The 23,082-nt window shown below is 42.8% G+C and overlaps 1 protein-coding gene and 1 long non-coding RNA gene across 2 annotated transcripts in view; one reads left to right on the forward strand and one right to left on the reverse strand.

Annotated features, from left to right (window-relative positions):
- E2F7 (E2F transcription factor 7) overlaps positions 1-22,662 on the reverse strand; it is a 37,674-nt gene extending 15,012 nt beyond the window's left edge. The window contains exons 1-7 of the mRNA XM_049627422.1: positions 22,446-22,662; positions 21,664-21,756; positions 14,551-14,826; positions 10,410-10,578; positions 6,565-6,855; positions 5,022-5,180; positions 3,423-3,557 (exon numbers count right to left, since the gene is read on the reverse strand). Of these exons, the coding sequence (XP_049483379.1) occupies positions 3,423-3,557; positions 5,022-5,180; positions 6,565-6,855; positions 10,410-10,578; positions 14,551-14,826; positions 21,664-21,756 (1,123 nt within the window). The 5' untranslated portion in view covers positions 22,446-22,662. The remainder of the gene's footprint in view (positions 1-3,422; positions 3,558-5,021; positions 5,181-6,564; positions 6,856-10,409; positions 10,579-14,550; positions 14,827-21,663; positions 21,757-22,445) is intronic.
- On the forward strand, positions 3,602-6,232 carry LOC125920314 (uncharacterized). Its single transcript, XR_007457017.1, has 3 exons — positions 3,602-3,756; positions 4,416-4,547; positions 5,178-6,232. It is a non-coding gene; the product is annotated as an uncharacterized LOC125920314 (long non-coding RNA).
- Positions 22,663-23,082: the final 420 nt, after the last annotated feature.

Below are 23,082 nucleotides of genomic sequence, written 5' to 3' on the forward strand. Positions count from 1 at the left end.
TAGGAACAAGTACGAGAAACATAGAAGGCTGTGTTGCCTTGTTCGACCTCAGCTGGGAACAAGGGTGTTACCAACCGAAATTTTTTGCCACTCTTTGCATGTCTGTGAATGAATGAGAAAATTCTGCGAGTGTTGATTTTGGAGTTATCAAAAAATTTTAGTGAGCATGTAAATTTGCAAATATGCACTCTGAATAATGAGCATCGACCGTATATAATTTGCTTATAAAAAATTTTAGAAAATATGTACAAAATCTAGAGTGAAAGAAAGCAGATCAGTGGTTGCCCTGGGGACGGGATGGGGGTAAGGAGGGAGGAATTACAAAGACACAGGAGACTTTGGAGGGTGATGGGTTCATTATATTGACTGTGGTCATTCTTTCACAGGTGTACACAATGCAAAACCTACCAAACTGTAATTTTAACCATGTGCCATTTATCCTGTGTCATAATAACTCAAAAAAGCTGTGAAGAGGATGAAAAGGCCACAATGGTGGGAAGGAGAAGAGGAAAGAGACATTTATTAAGTTTACTCATGAGGAATTGCTACACAAGGAGTGAAGGAGAGTGAATTCAAGAAATCAAAGGTAATGTGAAGTTCCAGATTGCTGGGTTGTTGATGACGATGGTGATGTCAGTAATGAAACTAGATATACAGAAAGAAGATCAGGTTTCTGTCAGATAGAGAAAGTGCGTTCACAATGAGGTTCCTGACCTGGTCTCAAGTCCTGGTCCCCTCATCAGATCGGAGCCCTTCTAGCTGGGTACACAAATCCCTTCGTGAGACTTCTCAACACCACCTCAGTTACCTGACTACCCTATTTTCTGCAATGACACTACTACCCTTGAGTCCCTCTTCTTTTTTAATCTATCTAAAGATCTCTTGTCACTTCTGCCTATTACATCTAGGACAGATTTCTTGGTTTATTTCGAAGGCTTCCAAAACGTCCCAACCGGGGCGCCTGGGTGGCGCAGTCGGTTGAGCGTCCGACTTCAGCCAGGTCACGATCTCGCGGTCCGTGAGTTCGAGCCCCGCGTCAGGCTGTGGGCTGAGTTCGAGCCCCGCGTCAGGCTCTGGGCTGATGGCTCGGAGCCTGGAGCCTGTTTCCGATTCTGTGTCTCCCTCTCTCTCTGCCCCTCCCCCGTTCATGCTCTGTCTCTCTCTGTCCCAAAAATAAAAAAAAAACGTTGAAAAAAAAAAAAAAAAAAAAAAAAAAAAAAAAAAAAAAAAAAAAAAACGTCCCAACCAATCACATTTTATGTCTCGTTATCCTCTAGCCCATGCCCTACACCTAAATCAGGGTGGCTGATCTCTAAACATGCACCAGATCTGTTCTTAGGTATCTTCTCCCTGAACTCAACAGCTCTCCTTCCCTCCAAAACCTAACGGTTCCATCCATCAGAACGTCACCCATATCCTCTCTGAGTTCCCCCAGAGCCAGGGCCACCGTGTGTAGTGCTTAATCGTTCTCTAATTTTCAAATGCAGGCTAATTACACCTTCGATAGAAGCTCATTAATCAACTAAAGCAAGTAAAGGCACTAATCTGGGTACTATAGGGTAATCATGGATGAATACAGGCTGAGTCTGCTTTTAACTCATCGGGAATCTGCCTCTTTAGAAAACAGTTTGACCATTTCTTAAAATGTTAAGCATAGTGCTACCATATGAGCCATCACGTCCACCCCTAGATATACCCATGAGAAATGCAAACAGACGTTCGTATCAAAACTTCTCTGTGAATGTTCAAAGTGGTATTATTCATAATTGCCAAAAAATGGAAAAAATCCAAATTTCTGTCAACCGATAAAAGAATAAATGAAATGTGGCACATCTATACAATGGGATAGTATTCCACAACAGAAGGCAAGGAAGTACTGATACATGCTATGAGGCTGGAGGACCTAACAACATTGTGCTAAGTGAATGAAGTTGGTCACAAAAGACCAGATATTGTGTGATTCCATTTATAGGGAATCTCCAGAATAGGCAAATCTATAGAGATGGAAATATATTAATTTTCTCCTGGTGCTGGAAGGGAGAGGTTGGGAAGAAGTGGGAAGGAAGTGCTAATGTGGACAGGGTTTCTTTTGGGGATGGACTGTGTTTTCCAAGTAATTGTGGTGATGGTTGCACAACCCTGTACTAAAAGCCACCGAACTGTACAATTTAAATGGATGAGTTATGTGAGTTACATCTTACGTGAGTTATATCTTAATATGGTTGTTAAAAATTAAAACAAAAACGACCACGTCGGGCTTCCAATGAATGCAGAGAGCTGGGGCAATGGCATGGCATCAACATCACCGAGTACAGTAGCACAATACTACATCGCAACAGCTCAGATGTGACAGTCTTTGCTCCGGGTGATCAGGGAAAACTTCACGGAGGAGTTGACATTCAAGCCAGATCTTGAAAGCCGAGTAGAATATGTTCGGGTTGAAAAGAAGAGGGCTTCACAAGTGAAAAGGCTAGAAGCTAAAGGCAGAAGTGTGCAAAATGGCAAAGGTGTGTAATTCATGCAGGCAGGGATGGCGTCACACACGCCTTTCAATCTCTCGTGGCATTTAGTACAGTAACTTCATGTGCACAATGCACATGCAGTAAGTGCCGGCTGGCCTGAATTAGTTATACTTGATTTTAAGTGGTTTCATCTAGATCCTAAGTGAATAATGTGTTGTAAGTGAGGTAGAGAGCTGTATCTTTTATAAGCCTGGGTTAAGTGGCAGGAATTTATGCCACTAATACCAAAATTGGAAGGGTAATTTAAAAATAACTTTAATGGCTTCTTTTTTCCAGGCAGCATAGCTATATGTAAAGTAGCTGGTCTAGTAGGATCCAGTCCCCAATTGCTCAGATATTACCTGTCAAATTAGAAGATAATACCCTTTTTTGCTCTAGTTTAGTAAAATTATAACACTTGTAACCTGTTAAATAAGTTACCAAAAAGGTGTTCATGACATCCATCCTATATTTAGAAGCCATCTCACCACGTATTAGTTTTGTGATAGTAATCGATATAATTTTAACACTATCTGGGATTTCGAAGAAAAATAATGCTTTATTTTGCTGATGCAGAAACAACCAGAGTTCATAAGAAGTGTTATTTTTAATCCTTAATCCCAAACTTCCAGGAATTTGGAATAAAATAAAACATGTTAATGAGTTATAATTTAATAGTTACAGAAACTCCCACATTATAAGCTCTCAGGATCTCCCTTCCTACCATATGGGAGCTGGCCCCACACACCATTTAAAGACTAACGTTCCTTGTTCCAAGAGTGATACCTCTAGTCTAATTTTGAATGTGACACAGGTTATGGGAAATGAAGATCAGTCTCATTGAGTAGTAGATGCATGATTTGGAAAAGGAACTGGGGATTGAAAATAAAATAGGTCCCTAGCAAAACCATGCCACCTTACCGCTGGAACTGAAGTCCACAGGCCCGATCCATTTGAAGGCTGGTTTCCGGCCTCGCTCCTCAGTTACATGCACCTTCTTTATTAGAGCCAAGCTGGTCAGAACATTGGCTATGTCATAGAGGCGTCGTACCTTTGCTTGAAGATATAAAACACAATTATGGTCACACCGTCTGTAACACCATTACATTTTAGTTTATGTGACAGGTCACTTTTCTGGGCGGCCATATAAACCTCAAGCAGAAAGCAGTGGGGTGCAGCAGAGGCCAACGGCTCTGTCATGCAACGGCCTGAGATTTATGGATCTGATGTATCTGAAGACACATACTACAGGAAGGTCAGTGTGTCTTTCCTTTTCCACAACTTCACACCCCTTGTGAGAGGCACCTGGTAATGAGCAGGGAGCACCGAGATTTGCAGGGAGCGCCGAGATTTCAAGAACGCCAAGGGAGGGAAAGGGGCTATAATTAAAGGCTTAGTAAATGTAATTCTGACGTGTGGCATGTCAAAAGCTCGCTCTGAGTTTCTCCCAGCAGGAGGTGGTGGCACCAGCTCCAGCAGGCAGCTGGCCTGTGAAAATGACAGGGATTCCCCAGAGCTTCCTGTGAGGCTGCGCTCTTGGGCACACAAGACCGTTGGGGCTCAAGGTCACGAGGTTCAGCTGTGCTGAAGACAGGCATCTGGCCACCTAGTGGGGGAGGGGCGGGGTGGTCCTTCCCTTAGTCTTATGAGGGCTGGGGGAGAGACATTTGAAAATGCAGGTACTAGAGGAGACATTCAGAAGAGGTGGTAAGACATCTGACAGGCAGGGCAATACCCACAAAGTAATGTCCATTCAAGAAATCAATTTACAGGTAGGAAACCCACTTGACTTTGTATCTAAAATCAATCAGAGGAGCTCTGATTATGGTCCAGGAACCTCAAACATTCACCCCAGATGCAATCTTCTTCCCAATTCTGACAGAGCTGCATTTTACCTACTCATTTCTCCCACAGGGTGCCTATACCTCCAATGGAAACAGAAAAAGCAGAAAGCTGAGATCATGGCTTCCCAGGGCTTGAAAGGGCTATTGGCAGCCAAGGGCATTTGGCTCGACCCAGGCTTGACAGAAAAGGAAGATGCACTGGGTACGAATCTCGGAAACTATTCTTGCCCAGCGGCCTCGTCCCACCACCCCTACCCTACCCTGGTCATTCCTCTGTTTCTTACCTGCAGACAACTTTCATCTCCACCCATCAGGAGAGTAGGCAGGGGGTGAGGAAAAAAGGGGAAAGAAAACTCAGACATTCTGTCTTGGAAGCAGCAATACTAAAGAGAAACGCAAAGCATCTTACACCCTCCCTGACCTGCATTTGTGGGATGGATGGCATTCTGCTTCCACCATCCATCCTAACTGCCGAGGAAAAGGCATCGGACAGAACTTTAATGGGAATTATAGTATTTACTAACTTACCTCTCACAGCCCCAAGAATCTTTATGAGTGCAGGAAGGACTGCACTTCTCAAAAACAATTTCTTCTTCAATCTCACAGGCAGAAAATATCAATATATGATATGACACCCTTTTTGTACTTATAAGTGGATTTAGGTGAAGATGCTTACTTTTAAATTTACTATGGTCTGGGGTATCCTGGCTTTCTTCTATCAGTATTTTGGCAGCCACATCAAGAGTAACAATCTTGGTTTTGGAGACGAGGAATAGCATGACAAACTTCTGGCTCATAATTCTCAGAGACTTGTCTTTTCTACTGTTTGCAGATGCTACAAAGGGAATGAAATGAAAGCATCAAAACATATAATTTACCACATGAAAGACGGTACTTAGAGTTTGCCAGAACTACTAACTCTACCAGCAGATGGAAAGATCAGTCTTGTTACAGGCAGAAGCCTACTGGACACACAGCACAAAAAGATGGCTTGTAAACAAATGAGATGGATTTTTGTCTTTTTTTTTTTTTTTTAAGTAACCTCTACACCCAACGTGGGACTCGAACTCATGACCCTGAGATCAAGAGTTGCATGTTCTACTGACTGAGCCAGCCAGGCGCCTCAAGAAATGAGATGGGTTTTCTTATGGCTTGGAAAATGACTCTACAGGAGGCATAAACTCTGAAATGCATATTTGAAACCACTCTTAATGCTTTACACTCCTACTTCATAGAATAAATCCATGAGGTAGTTTTCCTGGAGCAACTTTTTGAAAAGATGAATACAGAAGGATAAAAGGAAGGGTAGACTTCACAGACTGTTTTCAGAACATCAGCTGTTCTCTCAAAGGCACGAACTCTGTTTTTCTTTCTCTGTGCCCACAATATCTAGAATATATCTTAAACACAGTAGGCGCTTGCCTCTTCCATTGCTTTTCAGAAATAAGTGAAGAACTAAGCTGTAAATGAGTAAGAGACACTGATTAGATGTCTGTTGCTGTATATGGCAGGCAAACTATCCCTGACAGATGGCTGTCTTCTCTGGTTACTAGTGTAAGAACTGGCTCATGGGGTGGAGCTAAAAGGCACAGGGCAGTAAATCTAATGAAAACCAGGCCCACATTTCCATCCCTATTATGTATGCAAGGGAAATGTTGAGTGTTACTTGTACTTTATCATCTTAGCAATGGGATTTAGGGTAAGAATGATGAAGATCAGTGGTCAAAACAGGAAGAGGCTCAAAAGGAGCTGGGAGGGGAAGAATAATGTAGATATAAATAAAAAAAAAATTCTGTATCAAATGACAGCAGGGGTTATCTATCTTTCTTACCAACGTGTTCTCCTAACGGGGTTTGTTCCTAAGTAATCTACCCTAAATAGAATTTAAAAAACTGAATTCTGTGAAAAGATAACTTCTTTCCAAGTGAAATTTCCTTAAAGGCTCACAAACAGAAATCAGCATGGGGCTGTCAATCAGAAACGGGAGCGCCGTTAGCGATCTGTGGTCCAAACACACCAAGTACCAAGTGAACTGCCACCAGACAGGCTTGAAGTGAGGTCGAGTGGGAAGCCCAGTGGGGGAGCCATCTGTCCCCCTTTCTTCAGTAGGTAGAACAGGAGGACATCTCCCTCCAGGGCTGTCGATCTGGCACTTCCCGCCTTAGCAGTGAATCTCTGTGGAAGGAACCATCACTCGTGTGGTTTTATGGTGCACTCACAAGAGGGGTAGTCGGGTTCAGAGAAATCCAGTAACTGTTGATCTTGAGAATCTGGGCAGCCATCTTTTTTACGTTCTCCAAGTTTATAATCCATCAGCTCTAGCTCTTTCTGTTGGAGATGTGCCATCTGCTCCTCATATTTCTGCTCCTCTCCCAGTCTCTGGAGGCTCCTCAGGGTTTTTGGCAGGCTGTGCCGTCCATGCCAGCCATACTGATTCTTGGCCACCCGGCTGACCAGATGCAGTGATTCCAGCACATTTACAATGTCATAGATACGTCTCCTTTCAACGCCTGTTTGGAAAACAGAAGTCGACAATCATGCAGGCAAACATTTTTGAGTAAAAATTCCTTGAGGGCCTGGACCATGTCTGTAAGCTACTCTACATGCTGCCCAGGGCAATGCGCAGCAAGGGTGGATGCTCCACAAACCGAACCTGTAAGGATGTTCTTGGGATCCAACCCTTAAAAGAGTGAGGGTAAAAAACATCCACCCAGAGATGGAGGATGGTCGCGTCTCTATTACGTCAACACTAGTATGTCTCTTCTTTAGACCTGTTAGGTAAACCACGTGAACACCTCAGCACGTTAAAACAGGTGGGATCGAGCAACACGTGTACCAGTATGTCTAATGGACACCTGATGAATGCTGTTTGGTTGATTTTGACTTCTACTCCTAATTATGCAGACTGTAAAATAAACTGTGTCCAACGCGTGACACCTCATTTGGACAATTGTATCCTTTCCCGGAGTTTGAATGATGTGGAATAATTATCTTTGTTAACTTTCTTAATGGCCCAGGAAGGAAAACAGATGGCAAATATTTTGTTTCCTATTTTGCGTTGGAAACTTAGGAGTCTAGAGCTTGGGCACCCTTCTCAAGCTGCTGGAGGAAGCTACAGCCAGGGCTGAACAACATACGAGGCTCCTTTTGCTCATAGCTTGGCCGCTGGTAACTGTCCCCGTGCTCCCATTCACAGCCGTTTGGGCTAAACAGCCCAGGGGTAAAGCACAGACACTCTTTATGCACAATACTGGCTGACCATGAAGTTCTTCAAGTCTCTACCCACTTTCCCAACACTCTCAAAATAGCTGGAGTTATAGGGCTGTCTACCACATTTACCAAAAATATTTACAGGAGTTAAGTGTGGGGGCTTTGAGGTCAGACTGCCTGGATTTGAATCCCTGCTCAATCCCTTACTACCTGGGTAATCTTTCTATGCCTTAGTATTTATCTCATTAGATGATGAGGATTAAATGTGACCATAAATGTAACGGGTCTCCAATAGGGTATCAATTTTTATCTACTGTTATATATTATTTTGTAAATACTTTCTTCACAGCATTGGAAATACCTAAAATCCCTGCTAGCATGAGAAGTCACAGTATAAACAGATTTTAAAACTTTCCTGTGACTCATCCTGCTGAGCAACAGGCCCTTAGGCCTTTGGAACCCACTGGCTCCTTTGCTCTCATCCGAGAACCCATAATAAAAGCCTCCGGGCATCTCCCAGAAAACTGGTCCAGCTACAAAGATGTCCTCTTTCTGCTCACTTGCCAGGAGCCGTTATATAATCAGAGCAGGCTTAGTGAATGTAGCTTCTGGCCCTTCAAAGATTTAACACAAGAAATTGATCAAATTCTGATGAAAACTTTGGAGGTGAAACGAAGTTCTATTATCTGCAGGAAGAGGCATTTCACAGTTCATCAGAACATTTCGGCTCATGACCCTGAAAGGCTCTTCATCCTCAGAAGCTCAGACTTGGGTGCCAGATGCCTGCTGGAAGGTGCTGGCAGGGGCAGTCAACAAGCCCCTTGTCCAGATCTGCCTGTTTTTTTTATTCCAGTCTGTTTTCATATATTAACACATCTTGTTTAGAGTGTAACATTCCATAAACCTTCCCATTAGAAATGTCATGTGAACGCAACTGAGACACCCCAGGGCCAGCCATATGCTGGGCTGTTTTGTGATTCTGTATTAGATACAAATTGTTAAATCTCCATCTAGTGAGTAGACATCCTAAGAAGGGAAAATAAAGGAAGATTCTGACTGCTTGAAGGTAAGATGAGTGTTTAATATGCACAATGGGTGTTTAATAGGCGGTGTTGGTAAAAGCCACTGTGGCAGCTGCCTTTCAATCTGGACTGGGTTTATCTGTCTACTGGCTCGTGCACTAAAAAGTTCCATTTCACAGGTCTCGAGACCTTCAGGTTACTCTGGGGCTTGCTCCATCAGGAAGGTTTTTCCTAGCATCCAGCCTTTTCCTTTTGTATCAGCGTAATCCTGTTAATCCTAGCCATGGCATTACGTACGCCCCCACGGATTTATCAGTTATTACCATGCTTCCCTTAGTCCGCGATGGAGCTTGTCTGATGTTTTTGTCTAATCTTTTGATCTAATCTTTTGTCTTCTGCACTGACATTAGTGCAAGGTCCGTGGATGGAAGTTGGGTATATGGAGGAAGCTGGTTTCATGAACCTCAGTAAGGACACTGTGTGCTACTGTTTTACCCTCATCCTCTGTAAGATTAGTTTCTAGGCCTGTGCCTCAAATGGGTGTACCCTAAGTCTTCATCTGCTGGGTCACTTTCCCTTTCTTGTTTCATTGGCACTGACTCCAGATACTGTATTTTACTTCTGGGCTCTCCAATCAGGCACTGTACTTCCTTTCCCAGAGGGTGACAGGATAGCTTGGGGAGGGCAGAGAGAGATCTAGTAAGAGCTGAGTAGAAAGCGTTCCATGTAACAGTAGGAGTTACCCATGCCCAGCCCTGAGTTAGGCATGTTGCTGACATTCTCCTCAAACTTTGCTAAGTTTCTGCAAGGTAGGTGCTATGATCCTTGTGTTTCAGACAGGAACAGGTTAAGTAACTTTTTAAAAACTCTCACAGCCTATAAATTGGAGAGCTCCATCTGATCCAAAGCCCAGCCCATGGTCCTTCCATCACATTCACTGCCTCATTATCTCAGTTTCTAGCAACTTAAACAGTTTTAGCCATCAGTTTGAATAATTCAGATGGCCAATCATCTACTGGGGCACATTTCTCAGGGCTAGGGGAAGAAAGAGCATAAACAAATTAAAAATATAATCTATCATAAAGCCTGTTTAGTTGATTTTTTTTCTTTTCTTCTGTGTGTAGAACCTTATTTTTTAAGGGGACACCCTATACCTTCAAATCACTGTGATTTCTGCTTAGTTAAGACTGTCAGCATGTTTATCCTGGGACCAACTGCAACCCATGCCCACTAGGGGTCTCTACTCTGAGGCAGCTGTCTTCATATTTACAGCCCATACCCCACTGCACATTACACACACCCATGCCATGTGAACACATGTACTCCTCTTTGTTAGAAGGTTAGCTGTTTGAGTTATGTCCGGATGTGCTTCCTCCAGCTTGACAGGCTCGCTGTATCACACTGTATGGCTTCAAACATAACGCTCTTGCTCTCAAATCCTATTTGATAACAGAAGTAATACCAGGTCTGAAATCTTAGAAGCATTTTTAAAAATAAACAGCAAGCTATTTTAAAATGTGTTTTGTCTGTCTGCAATAATATGAAATTACAAGTGATATGTTTTTAACCTGAGTCTTTTATACAAATATTTTACGAGGTTAAAAAAGACAAATTTTTGTTTGACCCTCAGGCCTAGAAGACTCCCTGAAATCCTCTGCATAAGGATGAGAAATTCGATGACAGAAGGAAGCGCTACCTGCTCCTCTGTCCTCATCCTTCGGGAGCCCACTCTTTACTTAATGAGAAGCTATCTGAAGACTTTGGCCTGCCCGAGGAAACCAGTTTCCCACTGTGACTGGAGACGGGCCTCCAGGTAATCTGATGATACATACCAAGACTGACAGCAACTTCATCCAGGGAGATGGTTGTTTTCTCGGTTGACAAGGGGTAACTTGGATAGCGAGCTAGAAACTTCTGGCACAGGAGTCCTAGACTTTTCTGTTTTCTGCTTGGCCTCTGCTTTTCAAATTCATCCACAGCACTGTCCCCAACAACATCAAGCTGCAAAGGGCAGACAAAAGGGAGAGGAGAGATGTCACCGAAATTGCATATGGAGAAATTGCATGAAAAATGCAGAAGAAATGCATGGACTAATGAGTTATTGGCAAACCTGGGGGGACATCCCAGTCCACAGCATTCTAGATTCTGGTTAAAATATATTCATTACCTAATCCAATTTTCTTAACATTTTATTGGTTGTTTTCTTTGGAGTGATTTTTTCCTCCTTTGAAACTTGAGGGTGAGTCTATTGGTTAAAAGCTTAAAAAATGAAAAATAGTCATTTACAGCTTGCTACACCCTTGCTATGAATGTGCTCACTAGACCTATAGATCGGCATCACCGGGAGCTTGCCCCATCCCAGACCTGATGTATCAGAATTTAGGTCCTGGATAATTCCTATTGACATAAAATTCTGAGATTCACTGGCCTGCATTGCGTCACCAATGTGTTTTATTTTTTTACAACTGACCAAGGTTCAAGGAACTGAACAAGGGCAGCTAAGTCTTACTCCTCTTTATTCTTTTTGTAAGGATACTAACGTGGTGTCCTTGTCTCAGCAACCCACATTTGAGAAAGGCTCAGTTCAAGCCGCAAAAGTAAAAGGCTTTTCTTTATTATTTTTTTAATGTTTTTATTTATTTATTTTTTTGAGACAGAGAGAGACAGAGCATGAACGGGGGAGGGGCAGAGAGAGAGGGAGACACAGAATCTGAAACAGGCTTCAGGCCCTGAGCTGTCAGCACAGAGCCCGACAAGGGGCTCGAACTCATGGACCATGAGATCATGACCCGAGCTGAAGTCGGACGCTCAACTGACTGAGCCACCCAGGCGCCCCAGTAAAAAAGGCTTTTCAACGAACTGATTCAAGGAAGAAAGTGGTATGATTATCTCAATGGGCTTCAGAAAAAAGCATTTGATAAATTTAACACCCATTCATGATTTTTAAAAATGCTCTTAGAAAACCAGAAATGGAGAATTTCTTTAATAAAGTGTACCCATAAAAACCCAACTGCAAACACATGTCTTAATGGAAAAATCTTGGAAGTATTCCCTTAAAATCTGGAAAATGATAAGGATGCCCATTATTACTGTTCCTCTTCTATATCATATTGAAGATCCCAGCCAGTGCCTGAGGACAAGAAAAAGAAACTGAGGCACAGGGATTAGAAAAGAAGAAGCAAAACTTTCACTTGGCAGAAGATGATTGTTTATATAAAAAAACTCAAAAGTATCTCAAATTATTGAAAATAATAAGTGAATTTAACAAAATAGCTATAAAGGCAGATTTAAAAAGAGATTTAAAAAATCAGCTGTGGGGCGCCTGGGTGGCTCAGTCAGTTAAGGGTCCGACTTCAGCTCAGGTCATGATCTCATGGTTTGTGAGATCGAGCCCTGCATTGGGCTCCGTGCTGAGCATGGAGTCTGCGTAGGATTCTCTCTCTCCCTCTCTCTCTGCCTGCCCCTCCTCCACTCGTGTATGTGCACGCACACACACTCTCTCTCAAAATAAACATTAAAAAAATCCAATCTAAAGTATATATGGAGGAACAAAAGGCAAAGAATAGTCTACACACTCTGAAGCAAAATAAGATGAGAGTCTTGCTTTACCTGATATCAAGGCTTATTACCATATGGTATTGGTGTAGGTATGCATAAATTGGCCAATGGAACAGAAAAGAGCCAAGAAACAGATACATACACGAAAGGAACTTTGACATACGACAGAGATAGCAATGACCACTTGGGAGAGCAGGAGGGACTGAATAAATAGTGCAGGGACAATTGATTACAATATACAACATGAAAAAAACACAAGCAGTAAATTGAAATGTAACACACAGAACTGATAAAGGTATTTCAAGAACATACAATAAACTCCTACAAATCAATATGGAAAAATGAATAATAAACATCAGCAAAGAACATGCACAAACACTTCACAGAAAAGGGAAAAAACAACATGGTGGCCAGTAAACATGTCGAAAGAGGCTGAGCCTCATGAGTAACCAAGGAAAAGCAAGTGAATATCACAATAATACACAATTGTACACACCCATTAGATTGGCAGAAATTAATAAATTTCACAGTGTCAAGTGTCAGAGAAGTGGATCAATAAATGTTCGTACATTATTGGTGGATGAGAATAGCACTTGGGAAAGCAATTACTTTGTGCATATTTCCATATCCAATGATCTAATCATTTCACTACTAGATGTGTACCCTAGAACAGTTCTCAAATTTTTTGGTCATAGAATCCTTTCATATTCCTAAAAATTACTGAGGAATATCTTCTTTAAATTGATTTTTTACTACCTTTTGATAGAATATTTGGTCATATAAAATATACTTACCATGTACATAATATCTTTAATGCCCCAAACCAGAACAATACTATTAATTTACATCTGCCTACCCCACAGAGTAACCTTTCTCCTAAATTTGCATGTATCATTTCATGGCCATTTTCAAATAATCCTATCACATATGGATATATTCCTATATAAAATATTGCTTAGGTTTTGTTTGGTTTGGGTTTTCAACGTTTGTAAAATTGAAACTAGTAGATAGTCTTCTGAAACTTGCTCTTTTCAATCAACATACGTCTTTATGATTCATCCACGTTCTTGCATGTAGCTATGATTTTCTCTCATTGTCACTGCTGTTTGATATTCCACTGTATGAATATACCACAATTTAGTTATCCATTCTCCTACTCATAGCCATGTGTGTTGTTTCCAGTGTGCACTAACAGGAACTGTGCTGCTATGATATTCTTGTTCGTGTCTCTTGGCGTATACACACAGGAGTTTCTCTGGAGCAGTGGTTCTCAAAGTATGGTCTGATTTGTATTTAGTTACATGGAAAAATCTATTAGTTAGCTCTGTCGCTGCAATGAAGTATACCAGATTCACTTCATTTTGTTCTATTAATTTCATGTGGTAATTCAGGATATCTTTTTCTCTTCTTTTTCAATTTCTTCATTTTGGTAATTTTTATAGCATAAAAAGTCTACCAAAAGGAGGAAAAATAGAAGAGAAATAACATTCAAATCTGTAACTTTTCTTAGCAAGCCTGGGAAAAGGTTTAATGGGAGAGTGAAAATTATTGACCATTGATTTTTTTTTCTTTAAAGTATAGATATGCTGCTTATTCAATAGCTCTGGTTCTCCATGGGACAGATAATTTAAAGATGATTTACCTTTAAGGCCCCAAACCAAAGACTTCAACATATATAAAAATAATGAAATTTCCAAAGTCTAAAATAAACTGCTACCCTCAAAATCAGAGAAAAATTATAATTCACAGCAGCATTAAAAAAAGTCCAAACTTTTTCATTAAATCAAAATTATGAAACAGTTCTGCTTTAAAAATTATCATTTTTAAATGTGTACTGGGAGTAGTCAAGGGAGTAGCATATAGAAGAGAAAAAAAAACATTCATTATGAAAAAAATAAGACACAGAGTGAGAATTCCATTTCAGCTAGAAGTAAGATATTAAGTTTTGGCATATTTTGATATCTGTAAATAGCAGGGATTTGTGGATGAAAGATACCGCCTGCCTAAAAGTATTTTACCATTACAGACATCTGACATGCCATTAAAAAAAAAAAAAAAAAGAAGAGAGGAAGACATTAAGTTTAATACCGCTTTTGGCTCAATGGTAACTGAAAAACTGAGAATCCTATGACTTTTAAGTTGTTAAGTAAAGATTTTAAAATTCTATAAAGCCTGGGGTGCCTGGGTTGCTCCGTAGGCTAAGACTCTGACTCTTGGTTTCGGCTCAGGTCATGGTCTTGTGGTTTCACGGGTTTGAGCCCCACATCGGCCCCATGTTGACAGCACAGAACCTGCTTGGGATTCTCTCTCTCCCTTTTTCTCTGCCCCTCCCCACTCACACTGTCTCTGTCTCTCTCAAAATGAATAAGCTTAAAAAAAAATTTCTATAAAGCCTGAGACGCACAGCCTGTTTACCTGCAGAGAGTCTGTAAAGGCATCATCCTTGTTTTCAATGGGTCTGAACAGTCCCTTTTTCTTCTCCCGGTCTCTTATGTCAGGGCTGGCAGCACTAATGAGCATCTTCAGGTTAGCTGTGGGCGTCCATGGTTCTGCCTGCTGTCTGTCAACAAGCTTAACTGGAGTAATGGGGTTTCTTTCTGGAGTGAAAATTTTTTGCTTTGATAAATCAATTGGTTCATTTTTTATTGGAGTCTTCGGGGCCATCCTTGAGAGATCAACAAATATATTTTCCTATTTAAAAAAAAGAGACCTTTTAGTAAGAAAGCGAAAGGGCAGGTATAAGCTAAGAGCATTTTGTTCCCATGATTCACCGAGACATGAAAATACAAAGAGACCATATATTCACCGCTGAAAAATACCAGGCTAGGACTAATGAAAATAGACTGAAGGATTCATGGAATCCAACAGTGGTTCAGTGAGAACATGATTATCATCTACTGCTTTTAAATACACTTCTCATGGCAGCTCTGGGAAAGAAGTTGAGTGTATGTGCTCCTGGTAGATGCTTGTAATTGTTGGGGATGATAATAAGGGCAATTGTGGGCTGAGTCCATACTGCTTCTCCATTTACGAGTTTGCACTAACTAGTGCAGTACAGTTATGCTTTTGTAGTTCAGTGTTCACTGGTGCTAATTTAGAAATTTGTAGCAGGACCAACCAATGGAAAAGTATCCAACAAAATGCCACATTTCAAACCAACCTGGAAGGGCTGTTATTCCCTTAGAGCAGTACTTCTCAAACTATCCATGGTGAAGGGCCAGGGTTTTTTATTTCCAAACTCCCACATACTGATATGTAGTTTCACTTCACAGGACTTATATGCATTTTCCACCACCTGTAACTCTCCATGTGAGTTTGTCACTCAAACAACCTACAGCCTGTTCACTAGGAAGAGACCACTGATCATGGGCTTAGATGCCACAGGGGGGCAAGATCAAATTGTTACAGAGCTTTCTAAGTGCCTGCCTTTCAAATTCTGGTCTTAATTTTTTACGGTTTAGCAATAGTTTGTGGGCTAGCACCTGTCCCCAGATCACACTTTGAGTAGACCGCCTTAATTATAAGAAAAGAGCAGTGATGGGTCCATTATGTCCCTTAGTCCACTTTGAAAAAGGACTAAGTGAATTGAAGCCACATTTGGAAATACCAAGTAATGAAAACAAGTTTCTTTCCCCTAAAATAAGGACTCATCATTCAAAAACGGAAAGATTCTGTTCTTTCTGTAGCAGAATTCACCTCCAAGCAATTGCATTTTACATAATGATGAAGGTGGATGAGCTAAAGGTTTGTCCCTGCTTTTCCTATATATGTAGCATTCTGTAGCTACTGTGTACTTGGATTTCTGCTAAGCAGTCCTTTAAGAAAGGTACTTTCCCACCAATGAGCAACATATGAAGAGAGGAAAAGAAGATTGGGAGCCCCTGGAGTCTGTGTTGGGGGGCGGGGGCGGCATCTCTTGTTCCTTGGATCAGCAAAAGCTGCTGGCTGGCCATGGTGAGGTTTTGCCTCGGTGTCACTGGGGTGGGGGGAGAGGAGGGAATGGGATGGGGGGGATGGTTTCCCACCACGCAGCAGAAACAGCCAGCCTGGAGCACTGCATCTACCCATATCTCTTAACACATCCGTACTAATGTGCAGTTCTGATGAAGTCTTCTACAAGGGAATTCTGAGGGGAAAGTATTAAGTGTTTACTATGGACCACACCCCGTTTTATGTACTTTACATATATTAACACCTCATCCAATCCTGTGACCTAGGTACTATTATTTTTCCAGTCTACAGATGAAGAAACTGAGGCTCAGAGAGGTTAAATAACTTGCCTGGGGTCACATACAACCTTCATTCAGTATAAAAGTTACTGGTATGCAAGAAACAGCTGACAGCAGAAATTTCTGAAATCTTGCATCTAGAAGTGAGCTTATCGTGGGTGCAAACTTTTGTTGGATCAACAAAAGGTACTGAGCAGACCACTGATCCCCACTGGCACTATGGAGAGGCAGTATGGGGAAGTAGTTATGCACGCAGGCTCTTGGGCCAGCTTACCTGTCTCTGCTGCTTATCAGCGTGGGCAAGCTGCTTGTCTCACTATATTCTAAATCTCTCAACTGAAAATGAAGTCCATAAAAATACCAACCTCAAGGGTTATTAGAGTAGTTCCTGGCATATAGTGAGCCCTCAGTAAAACCTAGCTGTTACCTGTTCCCCTCTTTCCCATTCTTTGTTACCGTCCATTCTGGCACTCAGAGCTAATACAACACAATGTGTCATATTGCTATTTAACTTCCTAGGTGCGTGTCTTGACTCATTAATGTGACTGTGCACTTCTGGAGGTCAGGAATCAAGTTCCATATGGCTCATTCCTCATAGTTCTTTTGGCACAGTGCCTTGCCCCTTATGGGTGCTGACAGAACACTGTGCCTTGATTATCTCGTTTTCCAAAAAGTATCCCTGTGATAGAGGGCGTGGGCCAGCCTCACTGAGGTGGACAGAGATGCACACTCCTGTGCTCCCTCTAGCGGACCTACCTATTCTCAAAGGAGCAATGAGCTCCTACTTTTGCCCTATGGAGGAACTATGTAGATGGATTATTTCCTTCAACACTTTGATATATTTTTACTACAGTTTAATACGTAAAGTTGGAGGGGAATTAGGTTACCTGCGAGGTTATGATTGTACACACCTCTACATCAAGAGAAAAAAGAATGCCAAGCAAATTTTTACGCTGAGATCTCAGATGGGCAGAAAGTCAACTGTAATCTAAAGTCAATTGCTTCATCTGTCTGTCTAGCCTGTAGTCCTAACACTGTATAAGTGGAAAGGAAGTCAGAATGAGACTGGAAACCTGGTTTTTGTCTCCGCTCTGTGTCTTTTTGATACTGGACAAATTGTTCTGTCTAGGCCAAGTTTCCTTATCAATAAAATAAGGGGTTCCAACTAAAGAATCTATCTCTACAGCTTTCCAGCCAGGCTCCCCAGCTGTGTGATGGACACAGGGATGTGCTGAGATCTCTTCAGGAATGAATGACTCATTTCCCCTGATGCTAGAAGCCCTTCACCAGTCTGAGAGGGCGGAGTCCTCCAGAATCTAACTTCCCAGGGAGACCCGGACTGTCCTCGATGCCAATAGAGGTAGCACTGACATGTAAAAGCCTAGCCAGGCTTGCCCCCACTCAGGATGACTCTGAGGGGTCATTCTAGAACTCCTAGTTGGGTAAACTCCAGACTTCCCCTGAGACTGTCTCAGATCCGCTTCTCCCTCTGTCTAGTTCTGCTGCCTTCCCTTCCTACCCACAGACGTGGCTCCCCAGAGCACCCCTAACAAGCCTCCAGCATGTTACCTCCGTGTCCGATCTGCCTGTCGGTAAATCTAAGTGCAACACCCTGGAAGTAGCTTCTTCGATTAGAGAGGGCCTGGAGAAATGTAACCCTGAAACAGGGTCTCCAATTCTCATATGCAAATGGACACAACATAGCCTCGCTTACCTGCCATAGAGGTGCTGTGAGGATGGGATCAGATAATGAAGGTGAAGGCAGTTTGTCACCTGAGTGCTATACAAATATTTGTTATGAATTATACCAGTACTTCGACTCCGCTGTATGCCGCCATAGAAAAGCTGTGTAATTATAAGATCTTGGTTCCCGTCTTGCTTGGGTCTCAGATATAGCTTTGATCACGTTACCTCAAATAATATGTGCAGATATCAGCCTTGTTGGGGCCCTTGGTAATATTTTGCCAACTGCTTTTCCAGTTCTATCTCATGCATTATTCTACCTTGTGTCCAAACAGTGCACTTGCTTTTCTTCAAACCTGCCCTGCACCGTTCCTTTGTCTTTAATGCTATTGGTGAAGCTTTGCCCCTTGAAACTCGACCTATGGTTTAAGGCTCACTGCAAAGATGACATGTTAGGAAGCGTCTCTTTCTAGCTTTTGACTAACAAACTCTCCTTCTCTTCAGAGCACACTTTCTAGAATGAGTAATCCACACCAAGGGCTTTCTTCTGCCGTCTCCCAGGGGTTCCCACTGGTCTCATCTAGGTCACCTCTCACTTGCCAGATCAACAGTAAAACACCTCATTTGACCTCACTGTACAGGTTGAGACTGTTGACTATTCTTTGCTCTATGAAACATGCAGCCCTTTGGAAACAGCACATTTTTTCTCTTGGTTCTCTCCCTACATCTCAGTCTCCTTCGTTGGTTCCTCGTTTTCTACTCTTAGAACCTCAGCTCTCCACTCCTCTCTGTTCGCTCTCTCTGGGACAGTTCACTCATCCTCATGTACAGGGCTTTAAAACCAACCTGAATGTTGACAGTTCCCAAGTTTGTATCTGGCTAGGACCTTTCATGAATTCCAAAGTCAGGCAACCAGTGCCTCCTGCACACATTTATCTACCTGTAATCACACAGGTCCAGATACATAGCTCAAACTGACCTTCCCTTCTCTCTCAATCACTCCTAAAAATGATGAATGACCTTCAAAGAAAACTTGTGCCCACTAAGTCTGGGCACTGTCCCCAAATGTACTGCTCATTGCTACTTCTTACCAGTTGCCTCCCTCTCCACTTGCCTAAGTCTTAGCATTCATCCCTTCAAGCCCTTGTTCAGGTTTATCTCCTTCACAAAGCACCCCGATAGCTCAATCCTTATTGCTCGCTCCTGCATGCCAAACCATCCATTTTCTTCTTTTGTCCTCCCCAAATGCTCTGTAAACAACTTAAGAGGAGAGTCTTGTTTATTACCTCACAACTGGGCTCAGGAAATGTGGGTAATGAAACTGAAAACTGTACACTTAAAAAAAAATTCCTCCGTAAGTAGCAAGAAGATGCATGCATCATACAGTACTTCTAGTTCTTGACCAATGTGTAGAAAGTCAAGAAAGAGAAATCCTCTAAATGCCAGCTGACCCACAAAACACTGTGCCAGGCATCTCTCAGAGGCTTTCAAGCAACAATTCAACACCATCAGCTTCTGGCCACTCTGAGTATCTTGAACATTTCTAGAACGCCTGCACCTCACATTATTTCCTCTGCCTACAATGTCTGTTCTGCTCACTCCTGTTTTTCTGTAGGCTGACCGTCCTCAGGCATGGAGGCGTGATTAGCCCAGATGTTACCTGCTCTGTGAAGCTTCCCAAATTTCCCGGGATTCCCTGTGAATGTATTTCCTCCTCTGTTATTTTGCCAAACATTTTGTTCCCACTTCTGTGATGGCACTTGGCAAATGATAGTACAGTTGGGTAGTTTTGCATCTGAGTCCCAGAAAGTCTCTTATGGCCTCTATGTTTATCTTTGCGTTGTCACTGAGTACAGTGTGAACAGTATGTGTTGCTGGGTACTTTACAAACACCTAAAGAGGGAGGTGCTATTTATTAGATCCAATTTATGGAAGAAAAAAATAAGCTTAGAGAGGTTAGGAAACTTAAACCACTGTATCTCAGCACCTGGGATATAAATATTTATTGAGTGACTGAATAAATATATTAGTTCGAGGTTATGGAGCTAATAAATGGCAGAGCAGGAAATTAAACCCAGATCTCTGTTACTACAAATCCCACGTTCTCGCCATCCCTAGAAATCCTCCTTCGTTTACTACACAGCAATGTGAAAAGGAGACGAAAGCTCCACCTAGGCTCTGGGCAGAAGCACTATTCTCATTCCTTGCCTTCTCTTTGAGAGGTGAAATAATCCCTGCTCATACAATCCATTTCAAACATTTTAACCACTTTTCCGACCTCTTTGTGGAGTCATTTGAGTTATTCTCCACATCTATTAAAATGGGAAAGTTCAACTGCAAACAGCACTCACTGACACCAACCAGAGTAGAATTCCCTTGTGGAAGGCACTTGATAAAAAAAATCACTGACCCAGAAGGAAAGAAGTAGACGCTAACTCAGGCTTTATATAAATGCATGCATATTCCTTCAAAGCTATTCCATCCAAATTATAAAGGAAAACAAAAAGTTTTGCTCTGAAAATCCCAAAGCCAAAACTCTCAATATACATTTTACAGTCTGGGCATTTCCATCCTCATATGGCTTAGGTTCATTTTTAGAAAGTCCTCTTGAAAACAACAATGTTTTGGTATCCTTCTTTTCCTAACAAAAAAATTTTGAAGGTTAGGAAAAAAAAAAAACACACTACAAAACATACAGTTGCACACCTATCCAAAATTAATGGTTGTCAAGTATTTTTCAAAGGTCCACATAAGAGGTGCTTTGCAACCAGACAGTTTCATTGTTGATGGCAAGTCTAAAAATAAAGACAAGGAACCTAGAGAAGTGCAATGCCCAAGTAAGTTGCTATGCTCAGATTTGTATTCAAAGTTTCTGTTATATATTTGGCTTCTGCCTAAAAATGCCTAGACATTCACTAACAAGCTACTACACCTTTTCCGTAGGGCACTAGCTGGTGAGTGCAGCTGTGCCGACGTGGGGATGGTGACAGTTTAGACATTACAATGGCCACTTCGTTATGGGTCTTGAAGACACAACCATGGTCTTAAAAGTCACAAGGGGTGCAGAAAGAGAGAGAAAGGCTCAGTACAGAACCAGGAGCAGCACTGTAAAATATTCAGAGTATGCTAGTGGGCTAAGTCATTTTATCTCCCTATATATGAGTGGCAAAGGTCTTAATTTTGGGTGAATGGAATAGTTGCTAGGAGAGGGTTCATTGGTATGAAGAACACTTCACAGCACTTTAAATATCCAGTATTTACAATGTACAGTCTATATTCCAGGACCCAAGGGGTAACATTCCTGCACAGCATGAGCTAATCCACTCTTGACAACTGTAAGTATAAATTTTTGGTTGCAGTGTCCAGCACATTTTCGATTCATATAAATTGGTTTCAACATTACATCTAACAGCCTCTTTCTACCGCACAGTGAGTGAGAAACTCAACAATAATGGTTTGGATGCCTCCATTTTTAAAAAAGTATATTTCTATAATGATCGTCAACATTAATTATTATGTTTATAAGACAAATACAAGTGCCATGTCGAAATACTTCATTGAATTAGAAATGACCATCTTAAATATGTTAGAGCATAAGGTATTTAAGCGCACTTACCTTTTGTGCATTTTCCCCATCTTCAATTGCAAAATCTAGTCTGGGCTGCCTGGGGTTGATCAGGTCTTTTAATGTTAAACAATTTACCTCCATCTGTAATACACAATTACGTTAGAAAGTGATTTTACAATTGGATGTTTTCTCCTCCAACAAAAATATTTATTACTTGCTCGTGAACATGAACTTCCCCTCTCTAAACTCATCCTGGGAATTTCCAGGAGTGCAGCCACCCTCAACTCTAAAACGCACATGAATAACACGAACACTTAAAGTGTGTTTGATAATTACTAAAAACCTGAGAAGGCAAAAAATCGACAAAACTGGTAATCGTTTATGCAAAGCAACAGCACAAAACAAAGTTACCAAGTCAGAAGAGTGTAGGGGAAATCTGTCAGAAAGCACAGGGTCTCCTAGGTCAGTTAATTTTGGCGCAAAGAACTGGGAGGAATTCGGCTTTGAGGGGGTTTTGAATCAGGGGGGAGGGAAACCTGATCGCTAGACCAAACCCACTCAGCTCTTAACGCAGCCCCTTCCCAGGCCTCCAAGCAGACCCCAAGGATAAACCCTTCCAATGAGCCCCCCAGATCGTGAGGAACAAGTCCCCTCTACTGCCTCACGGGAGGGAGAGCTGGAGCCAGGACACCCCACACGCTCCTGGTTCGGTGGCAGAAATGACTCGATCCCCACCAGCCAGGGAGGCTGGCAGCCTGGGCGGGAGGGGGGGGTCCCCTTTTACCCCAATTCCCGCCTCCACGCAGCGCTTAGGGCCGCACGCTACTTACTCCCACTTTGAGAAGGAGGTTTCCTGCCTCTGTGGGGACCTTCACGATCCCACACCGGCGAGGGACCAGCGGGGAGAGGAGATCAGCAGGCGGGCGGCGACATCGGGCGGGGAAAGCGAGGCGCGCAGATCCCCGCTCCGAGCGCCCTGAGCTGGCGGGGACCCCGCGGTGTCAGGGCAGCGCCAGCGCTCCAGTCCCGGATCGCAGTCCCCGCTAAAACACCTCCTCTGGCGCCTTGAGACCGAATTTGAGAATCAACCAATCAGCGGCGGCCGGCGGGATGGCCCCGGCCAATCGCTCGGCGGCACGGCCCGGGCCCGCCGCCCCTCGGAGTCTTGGCGCTCCGGGCCGCGCGTTTCGCCCTCACCCGCCCAATTGTTACCGCCTCGGCCCCCTCCCCCTTCCGGGTACCTGGAAACCTCGGGCCCGGGAGCCAATTCCTGCCGGGGACTTGGGCCCGGGCGGCCGCGGGAAAGCCAAGGTGGGGGGGGGGGGGGGCGCGGGGGCGGTGGGAGGAGGAGGGGAGCTCTTTTGTTATGCATAAAAGGCCCGCTCCTGTCCCCTCGGCTTGCCGCGCTGGGGGACCGCGGGCACAGCCAGGGGAGGGGAAAGCAGATGGAGTTTGGAAAAACGATAT

The sequence above is a fragment of the Panthera uncia genome, chromosome B4 (genome assembly GCF_023721935.1).
Source record: "Panthera uncia isolate 11264 chromosome B4, Puncia_PCG_1.0, whole genome shotgun sequence".
Taxonomy (NCBI): domain Eukaryota; kingdom Metazoa; phylum Chordata; class Mammalia; order Carnivora; family Felidae; genus Panthera; species Panthera uncia.